This window comes from Nomascus leucogenys, chromosome 15, assembly GCF_006542625.1.
Source record: "Nomascus leucogenys isolate Asia chromosome 15, Asia_NLE_v1, whole genome shotgun sequence".
Classification (NCBI taxonomy): Eukaryota; Metazoa; Chordata; class Mammalia; order Primates; family Hylobatidae; genus Nomascus; species Nomascus leucogenys.
The window spans coordinates 52,644,898-52,670,007 of record NC_044395.1 but is presented as its reverse complement, the minus strand read 5'-3'; the positions used below and the strand labels follow the sequence as shown (position 1 = coordinate 52,670,007).

General features: G+C 36.6%; 1 protein-coding gene across 20 annotated transcripts in view; it reads right to left on the bottom strand.

The window, feature by feature from the left end:
• Positions 1 to 25,110, bottom strand: part of DLG2 (discs large MAGUK scaffold protein 2) — a 2,190,999-nt gene that overhangs the window by 500,477 nt on the left and 1,665,412 nt on the right. For all 20 annotated transcript variants that reach the window (XM_030828789.1, XM_030828794.1, XM_030828795.1 and 17 more), the window contains 2 exons: positions 22,567 to 22,711; positions 20,129 to 20,267 (listed from right to left, as the gene is read on the bottom strand). In XM_030828789.1, the coding sequence (XP_030684649.1) occupies positions 20,129 to 20,267; positions 22,567 to 22,711 (284 nt within the window). The remainder of the gene's footprint in view (positions 1 to 20,128; positions 20,268 to 22,566; positions 22,712 to 25,110) is intronic.

Below are 25,110 nucleotides of genomic sequence, written 5' to 3'. Positions count from 1 at the left end.
GAATATAGTTTTAATGTAGGCATTGAAAACATTCCTATGTAAGTAAATTTGATGACATATAAAGATAGACACAACATATTATTAAGTGAAAAAAGCTAGTTGAAATAATATATATAGTTTGATTCAGTTTTTATGAATAATAAAAAATATTAAGTATGATCCCAATTTTACTTTGCAGAGAATGAGATTAAGAGGAGTCTAGAAACATATGCCAGGGAATTTGTTCAATATCATTTATGAATAATATGTCTACGTAAAATTTTTATTTTCTCCCACTATTTCATGTTTTCTAAATGACATTAAGAATTATTAATGATATAAGCTGAGCAATAGTTATAAATCTGTATATATAGTTTGATGCCAATTTAGTAAGAGGCATATCTGTACATCTTTAGGTTAAGGTGGAAAAGTTACCAACATGTTACTAGTGCTTTATCTGAATGGTGGGATTATGGGTACTTTTGATTTCCTTAAATATATTTTTTTGTATTTAAATTTTTTTTTTTTGAGAGGGGGTCTTGCTCTTTCGCCCAGCCCGGAGTGCAGTGGCGCAATCTCGGCTCACTGCAAGCTCCGCCTCCCGGGTTCACGCCATTCTCCTGCCTCAGCCTCTCCGAGTAGCTGGGACTACAGGCGCCTGCCACTGCGCCCAGCTAATTTTTTGTATTTTTAGTAGAGACGGGGTTTCACCATGTTAACCAGGATGGTCTCGATCTCCTGACCTCGTGATCCGCCCGCCTCAGCCTCCCAAAGTGCTGGGATTACAGGCGTGAGCCACCGCGCCCGACCTCAAATGTCTTCAGTTATGCAAATATATTCTGTTACTAACAAGATTCTACTTAAAATTTAGTCTACTTTGGGGAAATTATGTGCTAGCTAAAGCCATTTTATAGAAAAGATGACACAAAATTAAAGCAAATTTACAGCAAGTGCAGTCTTTTTTACTGGTGCATCTATTCACTCAACATATTTACTGCCCTTAGAAAACACATTGGGAGGCTATGAACATGGTGGAAAGAGCACAAGCTTTTGGGCTAGAAGATCTGGGTTCAAATACTGTTCTTCCACCTATCTGTGTGACTACAGGGAATATCTCCATTGCCTGAATCTTGGCTGCCTTATCTGGAAATGGCTTTTTAGGACCTACCTTATAGGGCTGCTACAGGATTAAATGAGATAATATATGCAAAGCCTTCACAAATCACCTGCCATATGGTACATACTAAGCAAACAACTATATTTTATGTACCAGATACTAATCTAGGTGATATGGAAGATAAAAATCTGCTCTTGACAAAAATTCTTCCCTTAACCATTACTTCGTCTTGGAGATGTGTGTATGTATTTGACAAAATAAAGCTAAAAATGACTAAGCATTATGGGAGGGAAATAGACACTCTTCCTTCACTGACAAAACACATTCTTAAGGCAACCATACATATGGCTTTCCCGTTTATGCTCTTTTAAAGTCTCAGAAATCACCACTAAAGAATGTATTCATATAATCAAACACTGCCTGTTCTGCCAAAACCTTTTGAAAAGTAAATAAATAAATAAATAAATAAATAAATAAATAAGAGCTGTTTTCTTGTACACTGTTGGCCAAAGTCTTTCAAGCAGGTTGAGTAAGATCACAAATTAAACTGAGGGACAGATGACTAGTCATGAAGCCCAACAAAGACAGCATTAATTGCCTGTTGTGAGGATCTAGAGAAAACTGTGCTTTATTACCGATCCTGACTGGCCCAGTACAGCCAATGGAAGTTAGAGGTGCTGTTAAGTGAACTACTGGAATGAGGACACAGGGAATAACAGAACTAGATGGAAGAGATTTTTTAAAAAGACTAGCAATAGAGCCAAACCTTCTGTCTATTATATCTAACCAATCCGGAATAGATTCAACAGATGAGAGAAGTTTTAGGACAATACATTCCAATCACAGCTTAGATAGACACCAGGCAACAAAACTGCTAGAGAGTTGTAATAAAAGCCAGGCACAGTGAAAAATAATGGTCAAAATATCAAAGAGCCAATGGGCTCCACAGAATCTTGAGGTTAGCCCAGAACACCTCCGTGCAGCAGGGTGGTATACAGAATATAGAATTTGGAGCAAAGTCACCCCATAATCTTCCCTTTTGTCTCCTTAAGAAATATTCTATAAAATCTATGTGATTTGCCTAAAATCTGGAATTAGGTTTTTTAGATGGTGAAGTAGAGGAGGGAAATGGTTGAATTCTAGATTATTACAAGAATGAAGGGTCCCCAAATTTCTCAGTCACTCTATGGTCACAAATACCATCACCTTTAATCTTTACAACAACGAACTTTCACGGTGGATATTACATATAGCTTTTTCATAATGGTGGCACATGGTGGCGCGTGCCTATAATCCCAACAACTCGGGAGGCTGAGGCTCGAGAATCGCTTGAACTCGGGAGGCAGAGGTTGCAGCGATCCAAGATTTCATTACTGTGCTACAGTCTGGGCAACAGAGGGAGACTGTCTCAAAAATAAATAAATACATAAATAAATGGGAGGGAGTAGGATAATTGAAATATTAATGTGTGTTTTGAGCTTCCTGTTTTTTCTTCCCAAGTCTGAAGCAGATAACCAGACCTTTATATTCCCTTGCCTCAGTAGAGATCTGTAATACAGGAAGAAAGGCAGAATTTTCCCAAAGACTTCTCTCTTCCAGGTTTTCATTCCTCAAAAATCTGAGCTCCCAAAGTGTTGATGCCCAGGGTGAGCTCTGAGAGAAAAGGCAGGCAAGATAGAGCCTATTATTATATATATGGATTTAAAGAAAATAAAATAATGCTCTATCAAAATGTATTTATAGAGTAAAGTGCATATCTGCTACAGGTGTTTTTAAATAGCAGACGCCTTTAGTTGTAAAATCTTAACACTGCTGTACAAATTCTGTATTTGGTAACTCTTGCTCAGGAGCAATGATTTTCTTTGCACATTATCACTAGTAGTCTCAGTGGTTTAGGGTCGTCCGCTATTTTAATGAAAATTTACCCTATGAGAGAAATGCCTGTGTGTGCGTGTGTGTGTGTGTGTGTGTATGTGTGTGTTTTCTAATGTGCTTTTACTTTTTACATTTTGCTTTTACTTCTGGTAATATGATTTTCCTTCACTCTTTCCTTCTTTCCCTCTTTTCCTCTTTCCCTCTTTCCCTCTCTCCTTCCTTCCTTCCTTCCTTCTTCCTTCCTTCTTTTTCTCTTTTTCTCTTTCATTCATTCTTTTTTTTTTTTTTTTGACAGAGTCTCACTCTGTTGCCCAGGCTGGAGTGCAATGACACAATCAAGGCTAACCGCAACCTCTGACTCCCAGGTACTAGCAATTCTCCTGCCTCAGCCCCCCGAGTGGCTGGGATTACAGGTGGCCCCCAACACTGCTGGCTAATTTCTGTATTTTTAGGAGAGATGTGGCTTCACCATGTTGGCCAGGCTGGTCAAACTCCTGACATCAGGTGATCTACCCGCCTTGGACCCCCAAAGTGCTGGGATTACAGGCTCGAGCCACCACACCTAGCCAACTTCTGATAATATGATTTTCTGAGGTCAAAGACACAATGAATTTAAGCCAGTGATTCCCAAATCTACCTGTGCATCAGAATCATCTGTGGATATTTTAGTTCTGTTTTTGATACTCATGTCCCACTTCCACCCTGGATATCCAGATTTGGTAGATCTGGCATGGGGCTAAGGACTCTGTTTTTTAAAGAGATTTCACACGTGACTAATGGGCTGTCAGAGTTGAGAACTACAATTAGACCTGCTCTTTTTGAAAAAGGTCTGAAATAGTCACATTTTTGAATGACATTAACTCTTTCAGTACTATAGAATACAAATTATTGCTCTAACTTATTTTGACTTAATTATATTCCATGGATAAATGTTAATATTTGTAGAGTGTAAATATTAAGTTCTTTTTTCAAGGAAAGAAAAAAATAGTGACTTTCATTATTTCACTGGTGAATACACACACATGCACACACACGGTAATTCTTTAAAAATTTTTGTAAGCAGAATTTAAACAAGTATTTTTCTCTAAGCTGCAGAAAACAATGGTTCTGGGGATAGCCCTACCTTGCTTTAGTCAGGCAGACCACATTCTCACTGTGAGTGCCACGCTCAGTTGCAACTCCTACATAGTTTCCCTTAGTTCTCACAAATTTAAATTCAGTATAACCTTATTAGAGCTACTCTCAACATTATATGGATTTAGATGTATACTCTGTATGAAACTTCAACAGTATATGATCCAAGCTAATATTATGCAGTGAAGCCATGGAATTAATGCCACTTCTGGGAACTGGAAAGCATCATGATAGATGTTGCTATCCATATATTTAATTTCTGTGCCTATATAATGATGCTCTACAAAAATAACCACTGCATTTACTTTTTAAAATTTATGATGCCTGAATAGGAAACCTGAATATTTGGGGAATGCAAATATTTGTGATTACTCAACATTCTAGATTTTTTTTAAGTTTTGTAATGAATAATCAGTTTCTTTAACACATAGACTTTTCTTTTTGCATGACTTTTACAATTAGGCCTGGTTTTTGACAGATTCTTCTTAATTAACATCAATATATGTTTTTAAATGGCATTGAAATATAGAGGAAACATCACTGAATCAATATAAAGTCACAAAATCTATTCTTAATACAGGTATAAGTGTAGTGTAAATGTATGTTTTATTAGGCTAGCTGGAAGAGTGTTTCCCCCGCATTCACTTCTTAACCTCACTCTACCACTCCCAGCTAGCTCAACTATCATCACAGCGGAAGCCAGTCCTATAATCACTATGGTTTCCTGGACTAAAAGTCAACGTTAATAATAATAATGGCCACCCTGAATGTAGCTCATTTTGTGCCAGGCTCTGTTTGAAGTGTTTTACATGGATTAATCTATTTAATCCTGATAATAACCCACGGCATAGGCATGGATGGGGAAACTGAGGCACAAAGAAGTTACATAACTCATCCAAAAATAGCTAGTAAATGGTGAGCCCAGAATCTTTTGAGTCTAACATCTGTTCTCTTAACCAAGATGTTATCCTCCTTCTGGCTTCTGGCTTCTGAGTTTGTTACTTACTTTCTAATTGTCAAAGGCGAAATCATGGAATCTATCATCTCAGGTTCCAAATCTGTACAATAGATATAATGGCATCTCTCTGTCCATTTTGTATAAAGTCATAGGAATTAAAATGAGAAACAGGAAAGTATCTGTGCAGTACTTGATAGCTGTGACAGTTTACTAATACTATTATAAATTCAGAGCAAGACTTCACAAAATTGGCTTTGAAATCTTTCACTGTCACATTTATTTCAGCTATTTCATTTTGCCTTCATCTCTTATCTCAAGGTGGAAAATGAGACTTTAGAAAAAGATTAAAGCAAACCAAAAAAATAAAATCTCAGGCTCCAATGGATCAGTTGATAACATTCCCATTAGGAAGGAGTATACATGAGAAAGGACTCACATTGTTCTACTTCAAGGTCAATCCAATTTTTTTAAAGAAAACCTAGGATGGGGGTGGATATTTAAATGTTTACATGCAGTGAGACACCCTCACGACCACAGCTAAGTTCTTTCAGCAAATGCTCATTAAGGCAGCCACATGGGGTCTGATGTAATGGCCAGAATGACGGGCATTAAGGACTGACTCCCTACCTGGCACTCCATGGAAGTTGATTGCTTTCTGGAACAGGTTGTGTTTCTGGGAAGAGGCAACCACATAAAACTTTAGTTCTACCTTTCTGAGTAAAACAAAAACCAAGACTAGCTTGAAACAGAGAGAAAATTCCAGAAATCTTAAAGTTAATAATGCTACCGATGTAGTACTGGAAAAAGAAAGCCATACTTGAGTTGGTCTGATTCTTGATCTTGTTATATACCAACTGCATGTTAATAGCATAAAGATAAGGATTTTGGAGCCCAACTGCCTATGTTTAGACAACAGCTTTGCTCATTACTAGCTATGGAGGCAAGTACTTAACTGCTCTGTGCCTAGCTTTCATCTGTAAAATGGGAATAAAAATAGGATTTACCTCATGGAGTGATGGGAAGGTTAATGGGTTTATATACGTAGAGTGTCTAACACATTGTTATGCTGGACAAATATTTATCTTTTTCACTAATCTTTCTTGCTTCTGCTTACTCATGCATAAAGTGAAAATAATAATACCAATCGCAAAAATTAATTGAGATATTTTATGGAAAATACTTAGCATAGACTGGCATATATATGGTAGAAATTCAGTAAATGACAACAATTATTAACATTAATTCAAAATGAATTTTTACATTTTTTCTAATATTGTTGTCCCCATGGTCTCCAGTGTTGATTAGAAATAATTTACAAGAGAGTATGAAACATTCTTTTTCTCTAATGGGTTTAGAAGCACTGTAGAAACGAAGTAAACTAACTGAGATTGTAGGTTAAATGTGATAATATATGAAAGGTATCCAGCACCAAGCAGATCTCAACAAATGGTGTTCCTTTCCCATAGCTCTTTAAGATTCAATACCATGTTGTATGTGATAACTACACAAATAGGTTTTAAATCTAATGATCTTTTCCCTTCCTTACTGCCATTTTCTTGGATTAATATCTTTTTAGATTATCAACAATAAAAAATAAGAATTGTTGCTCCTATGAGGATGGGGAAGGAGGAAGCAATTTAACATACGTTAAATGCCAATCATTTGATTTCCATATGGTATCTCTATTTTTCAACACCACCCTGCCAACTAAGTTATTATCTCTTAATTACAGGTAAACAAACCAAGGGATAAATAGTCCAAGGTCATAGAACCATTTAATAGTAGAACCTTTAATTAATCTTTAGCAAATTTCTAGGATACAATGTAGTATTATTAACTATAGTCACCATGCTGTATATTAGATTTATAGCACTTACTCATCCTGCATAACTGAAACTTTGTATCTTTTGACTAGTATCTTCATGTTTCCCCCTTGACATGTGCCTAGGCTTACCCAGTTCCAAAAGTCATGCTACTTCCTTCCGCTTACCTTCCTGCCTCTAAAGAAATAAATATCGTAGAAATACTAGAATTGAAAAAAAAAATGAATTACACAAGACTATGGGTAGCGCCTTCAATAATGGACCTTTAAAAACAACTGGGATTAATCATCGTAAGTTTTATAAGTTATAATTTGGAGCCTAGTTCCCAGATGTTAAGCCTAATCTATTTACCTCTTATTTTCTATATGGACTGTACATTTTATATAATGTTTGATCTCTTGTAGCTTCCATCACTTACCAGCTGAGTCAGCCTTGGGTTAGTCAACATCAGTTACCTCATGTGTAAAAGGGGGTAATTATAGCTGCCTCCTGGAATTACTATGCAAATTAACTAATGTATATAAAAGCACTTTGTAAACTGAAAGGTATTACACAAATATCAGTTATTACTATTACCATAATTCTTATGAATTCTAAGAAATATTTAATTAATATCTGCTCATAACTGAGGATGTTCTGGCCCTGAATATTGTTTGTAAAAAATACAAGCAAACGGTCAGGTGCAGTGGCTCATGCCTGTAATCCCAGGACTTTGGGAGGCTGAGGTGGGTGGATCACTTCAGGTCAGGAGTTTGAGACCAGCCTGACCAACATGGTGAAACCCTGCATCTACTAAAAATACAAAATTAGCTGGGCATGGTGGTGCATGCCTGTAATCCTAGCTACTTGGGAGGCTGAGGCAGTAGAATAGCTTGAATGTGAGAGACGAGGTTTCATTGAGCTGAGATCGTGCCATTGCTCTCCAGCCTGGGCAACAAGAGTGAAACCCTGTCTCAAAAAACAAACAAACAAACAAACAAAAACAAGCAAATGGCTTGGGCCATAGAAAAATAGAACTCCTGCTTAAATATCCTTGCGTGTAACTTTTACAATATCGTCTCCCCTTATATCCTGGACTCTACTGAAGCTGTCACAAGGAAGTCTTAGATACTAGTGGCTAATTCCTGTTGTTCTTTTCCAATCTCAGTCACCCCCTGGAAGAAGCTGTTCCTGACTCATCAGTCTGGATTAGATGCCTTTTCTGAGCTCCACATAGCTTTCAGTACTGCTCTCCAACACAGCATGTATCACCTCTATTATATTTTTGAGTTTACTTGCCTGCCCCGCCTCTACACTTCAACTTTACTGTCTTTTTGAAGATACTAAACACTGGCAAATATTTGTTGAATAAATCTAAGTATAGAAAGTGAAAGATTGAATAAATGAAACGAGAGATTAATAAAATAAATGAATAGAAATGGAGAGAAAAAGGAGAAAGAGAAAACACGGGAATTAAAGATAAATTAAGAGACATAAGCATTTAAATTGGATACAGTATTAAAACAAGCATTTCCATATACAGCTGATGGGAATGTAAACTGAGACCAAAAAAATTCAATAAACCAATCTGACAGCAATATCAAGAGTTCTGTAAATGTTCATTAATTCTATTATATTCAGTACACAAATGTTTACTGAGTATTATATATGTTCCAGACACTCTTACTTGTGCTGGGGCTAATCAATGTGCAAAACAGATAAGTCCCTGAGTCATAAAGCTTATAGCCCAGCGCAGGATGACAGACAACAAACAAATACTCAAATAAAAATGATGTCAAGCAGGAATAAGCACTAGGGAGAAAAATAAAAGGGAATACAGGACAAAAGGGTGATAATGGATGGGTGATATTTATCTGGGGTCTGAGATGGCTTCTCTGATAAAATGGCTTTTGACCAGAGAGCTGAAGAAAGAGAAGCAAACCATGTGGATATGTGGACATGGAAGGGAAAAACATTCAAGGCAGCAGGAGTGGCAAGCACAAACTTCCTGAAGCAAAGTATGCCTACTGTGATCAAGTAGCAAGGAAGTCTGAGTATCAGTGAAGGGAGTGGTGGGGGATGAGGTCAGAGCAGCCAGCTGGAGTCAAATCATAAAGAGACTCATAAACAAGGGCTTTAGATTTCACTCCAGATGACGTGATCTGAATTTAAAAGAGTAATGTTTGGTGCAGCATGAGTAACAAAGGCAGAAATGGAAGCTGTTTAGGGAGCTATTGCAATAATCAAATGATAGATGATATGAATTGACTAGTGTGCTGGTAGTGGAATGTGGCACACTATGAATGTATTTTGAAGGTAAAACCCATAGAATTTGTTGATGGACTACATATAGAATATGAAACGTGGAAAAAAAGAGAAGGCAAATCCCAAGGTTTGTGACCTGAGCAACAGCTCCCATAGAACCGCCATTTATTAAGAAGTGGAAGACAGGCTGGGTGTGGTAATCCAATTACGCCTGTAATCCCAGCACTTAGGGAGGCCAAGGCAGGGGGATCGCTTGAGCTTGGGAGTTTGAGACTAGCCTGCCCAACATGGTGAAAACCTGTCTCTATAAAAAATACAAAAATTAGCTCAGTATGGTGGCATGTGCCTGCTATCCCAACTACTTGGGAGGCTGAGGTGGAAGAATTGCTTGAGCCCCAGGAGGTTGAGGCTGCAGCGAACTGAGATCAAACCAATGAACTCCAGCATGGGGGAAAGAGTGAGACCCTGTCTCAAAAAAAAGAGAGTGAGACTATGGAAGGGCAGACTGGGAATAAAAAGCAAGAGTTTGTGTTTGGACATATTAAATATGCAATGTTTATAAGACAACCAAGTGAGATGCTGATTAGGCAGTGGAAATTTGGCATTTGTATTAAATGCATATATAATCAAGAGATGAAGGCAGAAAGATTGTATAAGCATGATAAGAAAATCCTAAAAATAAATGTCTATTAATAGGAAAGTAATTATGTAAAGTATGGTTCAGTTATATGATAGGCCATTATACAGCTACTAAACATGTTTTTGAAGACTCAGAACATTAGAAAATTCTCAGGATATAATGTTAAAGCAAAAAAAAAAAAAAGCGAAAACTCTCTCATTGTACATAGTATGGTCCAAATTACATAAATAAACATACAGACATGGAAAAAACTCAAAGGAAAATATTTCAAGTGATTATCTCTCTGTGTTAGGAAAAATAGTAATTTTAGTAGTTTTTCTTTATATTTTTGTTTATTTTACAGTTTTTCTACAAATATATATTACTTTTATAATCAGAGAAAATGAAATTAGACAAAAATAAAACATTGAAAGAAAAAAATTAAGGAGGGCTATAAGGTAGATTAGTAGGTAATAAAAAGCAAATGGATATAAAGATGGAAAAAATATCTGGAGAAATATATGAAGCAGTATTTTCAATATGTATTTTTATGCAGTCATAGTTTGCCCCATTATCTATATTAATACGATTACCTAGAAGCAAAAAATGAACGACATAACCCAAAACTTATGAAATTTATAAATTGATAGTGTCATAAGAATGTCCCTGGAATGCAATTATTGTATCTCACAATTTTCCTATATTTTGTTCAGGTAATTACCAATATTTATATAGTAACCTCACCCACAGCAGCTAATGATATAGGACAGGAGTCCTCAACCCCCACTATCCGTCAGGTCTATGGCCTGTTAGGAACTGGCCACACAGCAAGAGGTGAGCTGTGAGCTTTACTGCCTGAGCTTCCCTTCCTGTCAGATCAGCCCCTGGCATTAGATTCTCAAAGGAGCGAACCCTATTGTGAACTGCACATGCGAACGATCTAGGTTGCATGCTCTTTATGATAATTGAATGCCTGATGATCTGAGGTGGAACAGTGAAACAGTTTCGTCTGGAAACCCATCCCGCCCCTGCCACCTGTCCATGGAAAAATTGTCTTCCATGAAAGTGGTCCCCGGTGCCAAAAAGGTTGGGGACCACTGATATATGAGATGGCAGGAAACCACCCAGGGATTGCAAAGTGTCATGGACAATTGCTAAAGTATACATCTGTGGGCATTTAGGAATCAGGTATCTTCTTGTGCTATATTATCACCTTATGGATGTATGAATATGAAAATAAAGTCCTAGAAGAAGAGACCGTGTCTGTTTTCTTGAGTCACAGTATACACCCTCTTTCAGTGTCATACAGATTACGGCCAGAAATAAGCTGCACATTGTGTTCATGATAGTGGTTACCTTGTAAGAGGATAGGGACCAACTGATGGTTGGCTTCTACAGCAGTCCCTCCAAAATTCTCCATTGCCTATCATCAATCCTTTTTTGCATCAATGAACTAAAGAATGAAAGCAAGGATGCACTTATTCCATTAAAAATGTAATGCAACATTGATTAAATAATTATTCAAATTTTACATGCATAGTAACAATAGCTATATATATGCAATAACTATTTCCATAAAATTATAGAGCATAGTGTTATGTGTTTATGTCTGGCTAACTCATGAAGCACATGGGAAATGATAACTATCTATAGGAGACAGTTTTAAATTTCTCATTACTATTGCATTTTTGCTAATATTTATTTCCTTGAAAGCAAACAGCAGCTTAACGTGTTTTCTAATATATATTTGAATGTTCCCCTTGAATTAAGATTTGTTAGATTCCCCATTAGTGTACCCACTCTCTCTGCTTCCTAATTCTAGTAGGATAGTTCTATGAATCATTCTTCATGGTTTACATAAGTAAACCTAAGTGGTTTAAAGTTTTGTGAGGTCAAAGTTTTCTCTTTATTGTTTATTTACATTAATAAAGAGAAAACTCTCCTTGAGGCTTCCACATAACGATCTATCTGTCTCACTAGTTTTGTCTCACTCTCCCCTTTCATTTCTATACTTTACTTCAAAACATACATTATAGTACCAGTCTCTATGTTGGAGAAATCAGAAATGCAACACAGAGCAAAACAAAATCTCAGAGACATTTGTTCGTGAATCTTTAATTTGGTTAAGTTTTATAACGAACTTTGTAAAGTCTGTAAGGAGTCTGATGTCATATTTTGCAGAACTTTTTAAGGGAAAAGCTACCTAGAGTTAGCTATTGAGAGTCACTATGAATTTTTTAAAAGGGCAAAATCAACAAATTTTCCATCAAACAATCATATTTTAGCAAGAGGGGAAACTGATAGACTATACAATATTTGGTTCCACTGAATTCTGTATTAGATTTTCATTGCAGCTGGTATTAGATATTCATTGTAGTCATAAAAATTAAGATTCTCAGTAAAGCAGTCAGACTATATGACTCTCTGTAATAAGATATTCTAATGTGTTCTGCGAGATAAGTAAGTTGAAAAATCTATATACATAGATTACAACATGTTTGAGCAGCTGAAAAATATTGTTGGCTACAGTTCCATAAATAATTAGAGGATATTTACCAAAAAGTGGTTTTATTTGTATCACAGTTCATCTTAAAATCCTTGTTTTTTCAACAGTATTAATAACAGCAGACAATTATCAGGTACTTATTTTTTCCAAGCATGTTACATGTACTAACTCAGTTTATCGTCACAATAAACCTATGAGGTAGAAAGTATTATTTTGCCCCTTTTATAAGTGACAAAACTGAGGCAAAGGGGAGTTACATAACTGACTCAAGGTCACACAGCTAGGAAATGGTGTGATTCAACCCTAAGCAGGGTAGCTCCAGGACCCACACACCTAATCACTCTGTTATTCTACTATAATTCTAAAGCAGGTCAGTTGCCTGCTTGGGGTACTCTAGCTGTTTTCCATCACACTTGACTAAAAGTGATAGTGACAGGAGGCAGCCAAATGTCTAGGCAGATAGGGATGGGTAACCAGTGAAACCCCACCTTCAAGTAAAAATAACAGCCTAAAACCCACGGCCCAAAGTGATAACTTATATTCCTGTTCACCCACTCTCTCCCAATTGGTTCTTTCTGGATAATGCCTTTTTACCAATCAAATATTGTCTTTTCCAAAACTACCTATGGCCTGTCCTGCCCTCATCCTACGCATATAAAGACCCCAGACTCAGCCAATAGTTAGTGAACTGGGAGATGCAGACCCTCCCTCAACTGGAGTGGACACCGTCTAATCAGCTGCCAGTGCAGCTAGGATAAAAGCAGGCAGAGGAACGTGGAAAGACTAGACTGGCTTGGTCTTCCAGCCTATGTCTTTCTCCTGTACTTGGTGCTTTCTGCCCTCAAACAACAGAATCCAAGTTCTTCAGCTTTGGGACTCTTGGACCTTTGACCGCAGACTGAAGGCTGCACTGTTGGCTTCCCTACTTTTGAGATTTTGGGACTTGGACTGGCTTCCTTGCCTCTCAGCTTGTAGATGGCCTATTGTGGCACTGCACCTTGTGATCATGTGAGTCAGTACTCCTTAATAAACTCCCCTTATGTATACATCTCCTCTTATGCATCCATCTTATTATTTCTGTTCCTCCAGAGAACCCTGACTACAGCCTGACTTCAGGGAAGAAGACCTGTTCTTCCTGTCCCCTCTCTGGCTCCCCTCCCTGCTGAGAGAGGTTTTCATCGCTCAGTCAAATTCTCTGCCTTCACTATCATTTAATCATCTGTGTGACCTCATTCTTCATGGATGCTGGACAAGATCTTGGGACCACTGAGTGCAGGTATCCAGAAAGGCTGTCACACCAGACCTTGCCATCACCAGAGGAGGGCAGCCGCCCCTCCATGAGGCAAGGGGCCAAATGAGCTGCTAACATACTGCTGTCTGCAAATGGCAGAACTAGAAGAGTACTGTGACACCCTCTCTGGGGCTTCAGGATTACGGGCACCCTCACCTGGATGCCACCACGCTCCCCTCCAGGAAACATGCCTGGTCTGGCCATGGGCCCCACCTGGAGCTTGCTCATGTGCCAGTGCCTGAAGCAACCAGCTGGATCCCACACTCACTCACTCACTCACATGCTCCCTCCCACAAAGGGTTGAGCACGGTGGGCAGGGTTGAGAAAGAGTGCCCCTATCTCGAGTCCAGTGAAGGGGCCAAGAGAAATCCTGCACTAAAAGCATGTAAGAAAAGATTTCCTTCCTGTATAAGAAGAAATTTCTAGTTCATTCAGGAATGGTTTTAAGTCATTAAATGTAAACTAAAAAGAAGAGCGGCTAGAACATGCTTCTACTGTACTCTGATGAGGTGTTGTCTGATCCTTCAAGAGCTTGTTTCTAATGGGTACCATAAACCTTGAGCCATTATTAAGGGACAGTTTATATAAAACACAACTAATAATTGGCAAGTTTGTGTAACTTAGCTCAACGTTTCTCAAACTTGGGTACTTAAGTGTACCTTGGGGTTTGTGGTATTTGCCAGGGATTACGAATACCTTCAGAAAATCTTTCTGGTGTGTCGATTTCATTTTAAGACTTGGAAGAAAAATAATGTAGTTTGTAATAAGGATATTTTTACTTTAAAGCAAACAATATTCTGCAAGCATTTGTGATAAAATATACAAGATTTTATGTGTTTTATGCTTGGGCAGAAATCTTCATGTTCTACCTCAGAGCCTGAGGATAACAAGTTTATTTTCTAAGTTAAGGGCATGTGAGTAGAAACATTCGACAAACAGTGGTCTGGCTTCTAACCAGTTCTAATCCACAAAGTTAAATAGTAAGAGATAAGAAAAACAAAACAAGAAGAAACAAATAACAAAACAAGAAGAAACAAATAACAAGAAGAAACAAAGAACAAATGTGTTTCTGAAAGACTGCTCCATGGGTAATAAAATCTATAAAAATGGTCAGTAGTCAAAACAGTCTGAATAAGCCAGTCTGAATAAACCTTGCTCTGAGATATAGCTCGGATTTCTCTATTCCTCTTCTCTTCCATTGCTACCCCTCACTTCAGTCCCAGATGTCATAACCTTTTCCCTCTTTTTTTTCAGTCGTCTCTCTACTCCACACAGCAGCCAGAACTTTTTTTTTAAAAAAAAACATAAATCAGATCAGTTTTCCTGATTAGTACTCTTCAATGAATTCTCAATGCACTTAAAATTAGACCTACACTTTCTCATTACCTGTAAAGTCCTACATCTTCTGCTTCCTGCTTCCTTATCTAACCTAATTTTCTGCCTGCCCCCATTACCTCATCTCTTTCTAGCCAAACTGGACTTCTTTATGTTGCTGGAACACACTAAACTTACTCCTGCCTCAGTGACTTTCGCTTTGCTATTCGCTCTTCTTGGAATGCTATTTCTCTGATGCTTAATTACCACTTTCTACTTTTTATTCAGGTCTCAGTCCATATGCTATCTCCTGAGAGAGGCAGTCCCTGGTTATCCTACTTCATCTTGTTCTTTTCCCCAATCACTGCTCATCACATTATCCTATTTTACTTTCTTTATAGCTCTTAGCACTAACTGAACTTAATGCATTTATTTATACATCTCTTATTCAATATACTAAAATGTAAATTCCATGAGGGCAAGCACCTTGACCAGTTTGTTCACCATTGTGACTTTGTTGCTAATAACTATGCTTGACATGGGTAGAAGCTGAATATTCACTGAACGAGCAAATAACTGAATGAATGAAGGAGAAAAGGCAACTTGAATATATATTAGATGACATGGCTAGTAAGCTAGTGTTCTATAATTTGGAGACAATAGAGTAGACGTGGACTCCAGACTGACGAGATTATGTCTGTTCAGTAAGTGACGGAGTCAAACTGGTGAATATTAGAGTTACAATTTGGGGCAGTTCTTTTAAAGTGTCTGTAGACAAGAAATCTTTATTGAGGCTTTATTTATATTATGCTTTTTAATGAACTAAATGATGTGAGGGACCAATATGTAGAGGCAGCCAGAAAGACACACTAAATTCACAGCTAGGTGAACTTGGTTTCTAACACTGAGAAATATATCTCTTACAGTTATAATTTAGGTCCCTGGGTTTCATAATGTTATTTATCACATTCATAACTTAGGAAATTAGGTCCCTACATCTTGAAAGAACAGTTTACTTTGCACTACCCATCTTTTTAGTTTCATTTTAGTACTGTTTGCATATCCTAAGTATTTTCAGCCAGATAGTGATGATGTGTGGTTTGCCTCTCTTCTGAGTAACTAGGGAAAACTTGGCCCAGTAAAGATAGAACTCATAGTTACAGGTAATTTACAGAATAGACACTGTTACCAGGTAATCCTTGATTGAATATAGTTTTTCATAATTGCTACTTTCTTACTCCAGCCAAAAAAATAGTGCACGTATACGTGGGCTCTAAATCTGATTGTACTACTTACAAATACTGGACCAGGGAAAGCCAACAAATCACTGTGGGCCCTGTGTCCCTAGCCCATCCAAAAAAGGGAAATTAGACTCTATATTTATTTATGGCCCTTTCTATTCTGACAGTCTATAATGCCTGAGACAAAAACAATCTCAGTATTGTTGTAATAGCTTTGTTTTCCAAAAATTGAAAACCAGATATCTACATCACAATGAATGCTGATTTACAGGGACTCAGCAAGCATGCCACTAAGAGATTGTAGCCAAAACTTTTTTTATTTGTGCCTTTTCTTCTAAATTCATGGAAAAATAAAACTTCCCAGTTTATGCAGGTGTACATTTCTTTAATAGAAATAGATTAAAAAAATCTACCTAGGTTATTGTAGAATTATTTGAATCAAAATTGCTTTAAAATTCTTACTGTACATCCATAACAAATGTGACTATAAATCAGGAAAATAGAGAAACATTTATCAGAAAAGATTAAGATATGAATACATGGAACAAAAGTTTTCCAATTTGATGTGATTTTATGGGTTACGGGAAAGTTCCCATTTCACAGACATGTTTCCCTACTGGCCCAAGTTCCAATATTAGAGATTTATTTTCTTGATTTACTATTTTAGGAAAATACAAAGTAGGTCACAAACATAAGCAGCTAAATGAACTTAGAATAATAATTTACAGAGCCTTCCAAAAATGACAACATTCGTACATGTTACCATATTAAAACTTCACAATTCCATGAGGAAATTAGAAGATCCTTTATAGCGAATCTACGGATGAGAAAATCAAGACTCATAGAGATGAATTGACTTGTTCAGAGTTATCTAGGTAGTAAGTGGTAGGATGAGCACTACCAACCAGGGATGCAGGGATGGGGCCTTTGAAAACAGACAGACCTGAATTCAAATTTTGATTCTATTTGATTGCTGTATGCTATGAGGCAATTACTTAACCTCTCTCAGAATTTTTTAATCTATAAAAATCAAGAATAAGAATATCATATAAATAATATAGGAGCAATAATATATATTACAGCACTTATTATTAATGGTGAATAGTAATGATCCTTTTGTTTTTATTACTCTATAATCTTACAGCTAGGTTGCGTAGGAAAGAAGGAACAGGAATATAAAGATGATGCAAAGGTAGGTACCATTTTCCTCTGTGAGTCTTATATTTCAAGCTCTAATTCTTGCTTTCATTTTATTCTATTTCACATTCTTCTGTGAGTCTACACAATCTATCCCACTACCACAAATGCCCTTCCTCATCTCTTGACTCTCTGACCAATGCCTACACAGTTTTCAAGTGCTAATTAGAGTCATATCCTCTTTAAAACTTTCTTTGATGCCATAGATTATTCTTATGGCATTCATGTAAAACTCATATTCATTTAGCAATATTTCCTAAGTGTCTCTTGCGGTGTTAGGGAACTCTGCTAGTGCTACATAAGGGCACTTTAGAGAACTGACCCTAGTTTTGCTTGCTTGTTTCTGTTAGTAATTCTCAGACTTTTGAATTTTACAGATATTTAACATTTAAAAAATGAAGACTAACAAAAAGTTGCCAATTTTTCTCTTCTGAGTAAAAACATAATAAATAATTGCATAATTCTTTTACAAAACAAAGGGCATTTTGATTACAAAATACATAATCTCAAGATTTTGAAAAAGATTAATAAATTAGGCTCTGTGGAAAACTTCATGGAGGGGGGTCTGCATAAATTAGGGAACAGGCATTGGGGAATCCATTGATTTACACATATTTTTTTGCCCCCGTTGGATAGTTCTTAGATGCTATTTCTTATTCAATTGGCATCTCTAGTGCAGCACCCAGTGTCTTATAGGAAGTATTCAATTAATATTTATGAACGAGAAGGTGAATCTGCCTCTGAGCAAATACCTCTGAGACCCATGGTAATGCCTACAGTGGGAAGCACCTAGGAGAGAACACCAACAATGGTAAGAGAGTGGTGGAGGGGTGTGTATGTGTATGTTTATGTGTGTGAACTAATATAATTTACTTTAACAGTTTGCCAGGCACCAACCATTCTGATTTTGTAGGGAAATATTAGTGAGACTGTCCTCTAGGGGAACAGGAGAGGAGGCAGGGGCAGGATCTAAGATATTGAGGCATATCTCATGTGTACTGTAAAAATATTTCATGAGACATCTGAAGTAGATTAAGATTATAGTACGTATAGTTACTGTAAATAGATAACATTCATTGAGTACTTATAATGTGCCAGGCACCGTTCTAAGTTCTTTGCATTCATTAGCTCACTTAATCTTTACAACAACCTACTGAGATAGACTCACTTTCTATTCCCTTGTACAGAAGAGAAAACTGAAGCTTGCAGAGGTTAAATGACTTGCCCAGGGTCAAACAGTCAGTGGTAGAGGTAGGTTTCAACTATGTTCTAGTTGTGAGGTCCCTTTCTAGCCACGTATTTCTATGATGAACATAGTTTTATATGAATTGGTTTTCATTTTCAATATTAGAAAATTAAAACGTTTTCTCTTAGCTAGGATTTTAAAGCTGTTAAGGCACTCAGTTTTTCTACTTATTAATAAAAGCTATGTGACCATAAGCAAGTTCCATAACCTCTTTGAACTTCAATTTCTACATCTCTAAAATGGAGATGAAAGCCTTTTTCTGTGTGTTTTTCGGAGGATTAAATGGATAGTGTATAAAAACAGCTAGCAGAGGGTCTGGATTACGAAGCGGCTTGAATAGATGTTAATTCTCTGTGGGGCCTAGTAACATAAAGTGACATTTCTAAATTAAAATCATATCAAATATTAGTAATAGGATGAGAGCAAAGAGATCATCACTCTGGTGGATAAAGGTGCCTGTATTTACAGAATTCCTTAGAGAGCCATGAGGATTATCTTTGCTGCAGCCATCATTTTAAGTAAGAGCATAGAGATCAGACATTTCAGCATAGGAAGAAGCTTGTATTTGATTTACACCATGGATGCACATTTTCAGCATCCAAACATTCCATTCCTTGGCTAAAGATATAAAGAGCTACTTCAGCAAACCTGATATTGCAAAATAAATGGAAAATGCTTAATCATTTAAAAAGATATACCAAAGAACGGAAAGATCAAAGCATGCACATATACCAGTGAGGAAAGCTAACTGGCAGAAAGTCTCTACTTTTTGAAAGGCTGACAAACGACTTCAGTTAGACAGGCAGGGTATAAAACCAAAACAACCCATCTGTCATTCTTTACACACAAACACATATCGAAATTAAGCACACATATGTACATGTAATCTCATTTTTGATAAAAGTATTGTTCATAGAGAAAAGTTGTGGAACAATGTGTAAAATACAAACTTATTTTGTAAAAATAATGTCAGGCCCCACGTATATCTGAAAATACATTTGTATATGTTTGTAAGAACATGGAGAAGGTATGAAAGGTTTATGCCAGGTCGTCACCTTGGGTACCCCGGGACAGGTCACACTGGAGGGAGTTTGGGGGAAATTTTTGTTCCTTGATCATCTTTGTATTCCTTTGCCAAATGTAATGACCAGTTAAAGGCAAAAAGGTTTTACATTTACATTTCTTTATCATTCATTTACCCACTGAATTCCACTAACCAAATATATAATATTGGCATGCTACTTCCTTCCTTTTGAATCTCAGCACTATCTTCTCTTCTCAAGTATTAATACTTATCTTACAGCATGGCTGTAAAGCTTAAATGAGATCAGATATAGAAAGTCTTAATAAATGGCAAAGTGATGTATAAGTGTATCTTACTATTTATTCACAAATATTTTGTGATTTTGCTGCCTATCAGAGGACAATGACACACTTGCAATGCACTTGAGGCAAAACTACAATAAGGTTGAATGGGACTCAGAAGCTTTAGTTAGCATCCAAAACAACACCTGACATGTTAGGCAAATGTGATTTATTTCTGGTAATAAGAACAAATCCAATTAACCAGCAGGCATATCTGACCTGGTGTAGTCGTCGTCAACAAGCATGTGCTTTGGAATTGGTGAGTACCTTCCTGGAGAGATGGGTGGCAGGGAGGTTTTATATTCTAAAGTGCCATTGTTGCCAGAGAGTAGATGGTTTTCCATTGGTGGAGAATAAGCTAAGAGGTGGGGGAAAAAGAGAAAAGAAACCTGTTATGTGGGTGATTCAATGTGTCATGCTATACTTCAGAAAAATGTATTAAAAACAGAAAGGCTTTGCTGCATGCCAAGGATTTTCTTGTCCTCCAAGAGGTGGGAGTTGTAGTTTATTTGCATTTAATATATAGGAGCACATGGTGACCTTTAGGATAGGAAAGACTTAATAATAGTTAAGTCTGTAATGCCAGTTAGTCTAATTTGGTGAAGAGAAGAACTGGAGAAGAGATCCAGCACACATATTTTCTGAACAATGATTAATTTTCTATTGAAATAAAATGTTAGCTTTCTAATTTCAGAGCTCACATTGTTTTCACATAATTAATATCCAATCATTGAGAGCAAAGGCCTCCTAAGGATCAGGTTCTCCTATGAGACTTTCTCCCAAAATATACTCTATTCCCATCCCACAAAGGCCAAGAACTCTGGCCTTTCTTTTTCATTCCTCCTTCCTAATGTATCTCCCTTTTAGGTGACTGAAAACACCTCCTAACTGGGTCTCTTGCTCCTTTCTCTCTCCTCAAATCCATTTTATATGTTGAGATGAGGTAAAACCTCCTGAAATTCAGCTTGACCACACTATTCTCTTACGTAAATGTTCTCCATTGTCGTTATGTATTTAATATAGCATAAACTCTCCTCTTTGCCATTCTTGCAAGATCAATTTTAATATCCCCCAACACATATCCTATCATCCTCAAACATAGCCTGTGCTTCCTGACATCTGTACCTTTGTTCCACTGCACTATCTACCTATAATTTGCATCTCCTACCTAACCCATCTCAGATGTTGAAATCTCATTCTGAAGATGCAACTGAAATGCCATCCTATGCATATTTTTCTGATGTTCCAAAGACAGATGATATATCTCTTTTCTTTGAGTTCCCAAATAACATTTATATTTACCTCTCCCATGGCATATACATACCTCTTATTCTGCCAAATATTGCTTCTATTTATATATCTGAGTTAGCCTTCCTCCCAACAAAGCTCTTTGAAGGCCATGATTCTATCTCCTCTGCATCCCACATATTACCTTACAATGTGCTTTGTACATACTGAAATTACTCAATACATATTTCTTAGGTTTATTAGATTGGTTTTCTCTCTTTTCTCTCTTTGACATTGACCTTATATGCCCTGCATGAAGTGGCTCACAGACTATCAGGGCTGATTTTGCTACATTCTTCCAGTTTGAAAAACTCTGAAAGTTAAAACTCTTTCATATTCTAAGGTAAGTCTGATCTCAATTTACTGCCAGCTTGAAAACATACATATTTTGGAGGTAAGTTGTTTCAGAATCATCATTAAGAAAAGCAATAGCTAATGCAATGGGCAGGAAATAAAATTAATCAACACATTTCTCTCAGGAGAAACATGTAAATCTGAGAGAAGGTGAACAATTTGCTTGAGACCATAGTACTAATTAATGGCCAGTTCTGAAGATGTTCCAAGTTTCCAGTCTCACAAATGGACTCTCAACATTTCAGAATGAGCAAGCTTACTACTGTTGACACAACTGTCCCTTACATTTACATAACAAAGTAACTTGCTTCTAAATCTAGTCTTCAGAGACAGAAACTTACTTAAGATTCGTGTTGACCTATTAAGAAGAGGAGAACATATGAGGCTTATGCAACAGTGGACTTTTTGAGGACCCCAGCATAGTGTCTCATTCGTTGTTAGTTGCTGCTGCAGAAGTCCCACTTCCAGCTCACCTCTATTGCCATAGTGACTGATAATTTTCTCCAGCTTTCTTGCCAATATAACAAATTCAAGTAAAGTAAAAGCTATGTGATGGTGATTGAGGATCATAATTTCGCCATTCAATTGCAAGGTCCCCTTTTTCAGGAAGAATCACAGAGCTACCTCTGGTCTATTTGCCAGTCTCTCTTTTCTAATCTACTACTACAGAGATCTGAAGTTGGAAGAAATAATATGATGGCATGAGAGTGATCATGCTTTAGGAGCTTGAGAAATAGCTTTTCGAAATGTGTTGCCCATACACTACTCTAATCACACTGTCCTCAACATTAAGCCTTTCCATAATGGTGGGCATGCCAACTCATTAGGATATCCCATCTTCAAACAGTAGGTAAGGGCCTGCAACAACATAGGAGTGGAGTTTAGGATACTCCCTCTGAAGTATTTCCAGAAGTCAACCAAGAGGGAAGGTACAAGTAGAACACTTTGTCAATAATTTTACAGAATTCCAGTTCTGCAAGTCTGGCATGCTATTTGAAGATGACAACGGTACTTACAGTGAGTAATATCAGGTGGACCATAAGGATCAGTCATATAAATGGTAGTGGGTTTGCCAACTTTTAAATAAACTACCTCTGATGTGTTCTTTAATATTGCTACTGCCTCTTCATGTGTTACTTCTTCTAAACTGTAGTTGTTTACCTGAAAGGGTGAAAAAGATCAATATTAGAGTTAAATCTATGGAGCAGAAGAAAAATATTCAGGCAAGAAGATTCCTGGAATTATAAATTGTGATAATTACTGTCCAGTATCCTTGACAGAACAGATGAATTAGTGCATTAGTCAAAGCAGATAAGTACAATCATTGATGCTATAAAATAAGGTTGCTTCTGCCTTTTTTTAAATGAGGAAGTGATATACTATAATGGAACTCAGAATAGTATTTGTGGAAAGGAAAATAAGGAGTCAAATGCCTTTTTTGTTATGCTATAGTTTCTATGATACAAAAGTAACACATATTAGTGGAAGAAAACTTAAAAAAAGAAGAAAATAAAAATCATTAATAATCTCCCTACTTAGATATATTTCCTTAAACAATTTTGACTTTATTATACACATTGTTTTGGAACCTGCTTTTTAAACCTAGAGTGACTAGCTGTTTGTAGCAGCAATGTAGTTTAACAAGACGACTTTTGTTTTCTGCAGAGCATTATGTTGCATGACTACAGTATAATGATCTAACCAGTTTCTTACTAGTGCATGTTTAGTTTGCTTCTAATTTTTTACAACTATAAATAATGTTGCAATAATCCTTTTTCTATATTTGTGCACAACTCTGATAATATTTCTTTGATATAGATTTACCAATACAAGTGAAACTACTGGACCAAACTATATGAACATTATCAGGGCTTTTGATATCTAGTGTGAAAGTGCCTGTTTCCGTCTGGAAAGATGAAACGGTTTACTCTCATACCAGCACTATATGAGAGCCCTCATTTCCTTATAGCTTTGCCAAACCTTGATTTTTTCACTTTAAAATGGTTCTCATCAAAATGTCATTTAATATGAGTCTATTCGGAACACATGTCTTTTCAGGTGAGCAAGTTCAAGGGTACCCTATTGTCATTGTGTTAACAGAAATGCCTCTTTCTTTATTGCGTGGAAAAGCCTGTGATACAAATGATACACTGACTTCATGGCAGTGGCATTGCAGTGGGTCTCTGCACCACTTCTCTGAAATGATTTTAAGATAATCTCTCTAAAAAGACTTAAACTTTGAGGAAATTAGAATAAACATTAATTCAGGAAGTATTTCAAATACCTAGGTTATCCGTATCTGGCTACTATTAAAAAATAAATTTTATTGTGTATATTTCAGGTTCACAGCATGATGTTATGTCACACATATAGATAATAAAATGGTTACTATAGTGAAGTAAATTAACATATCCATCATCACAGTTACAATTTTGTGTGACAAGAGCAGCTAAAATCTACTTATTTTACAAAATTCCTAATATAATAAACTTTATTAACTATAGTCTTTATGTTACACATTAGACCTCTAGACTTGTTCATCCTACATATCTGCTAATTTTTATCCTTTCACCTATATCTCCCCATTTCCCACCTCCCCCTGTAACCACTGTTTTATCCTCTATCTCTGTATATTTGACTTTTATTTTTTAAGATTCCACATGTAAGTGAGATCATGCAATATTGTTCCTTCTGTTCTGGCTTAGTTCATTTAGCATAATGTCCTCCAAGTCTATCCATGTTGTGGGTAAATGGCAGGATCTCCCATTTTTTAAGGCTGAATATTTCATTGTGCATATATACCACATTTTCTTTATCCTTTTATCCACTGACAGACACGAAGGTCGTTGCCATATCTTGGCTATTGTAAATAATGCTGCATTGAACATGGGAGGGCAGATATCTTTACAAGGTGGTGATTTCATCTTCTTTGGGTATATAACAAGACCAGAGGTTGCCGGGTAACATGGTAAATCTATTTTTAATTTATTTAGGAGCCTGCATACTGTTTTCCATAATGGCTACAACAGTCTACATCCCAGTCAATAGTGTACAAGTGCTCCCTTTTCTCCACATCCTCACTGACATTTGTTATTCTCATCTTTTTGATAATAGCCATCCTAACAGTTGTGAAGTGATATCTCATGGCAGTTTAGATTTACATTTCCTTGATGATTAGTGATATTAAACACCTTTTTGCATACCTGTTGGACATTTTTGCATCTTTTTGGGAGAAATAGCTATTCATGACATTTGTGCATTTTTAAAATTCTGTTAATTGTTTTTCTACTATTGAGTTGTATCAGTTCTCTATAAATTTTGGTTATTAACCTATCATCAGATATATGGTTTGCAATTTTTTTTCCCAATTTGTTTCATTTTGTTGATTGTTTCCTTTGCTTTGCAGAAGATTTTGAGTTTAATGTAGTCCTATTTATTTTTCCTTTTGTAGCCTGAGCTTTTAAAGTGATATCCAAAACACTGCCAATGCCAAGCTCAAGGAAGCATTTCCCCTATGTTCTTTTCTAGAAATTTTATGGTTTTAGGTTTTACATTTAGGT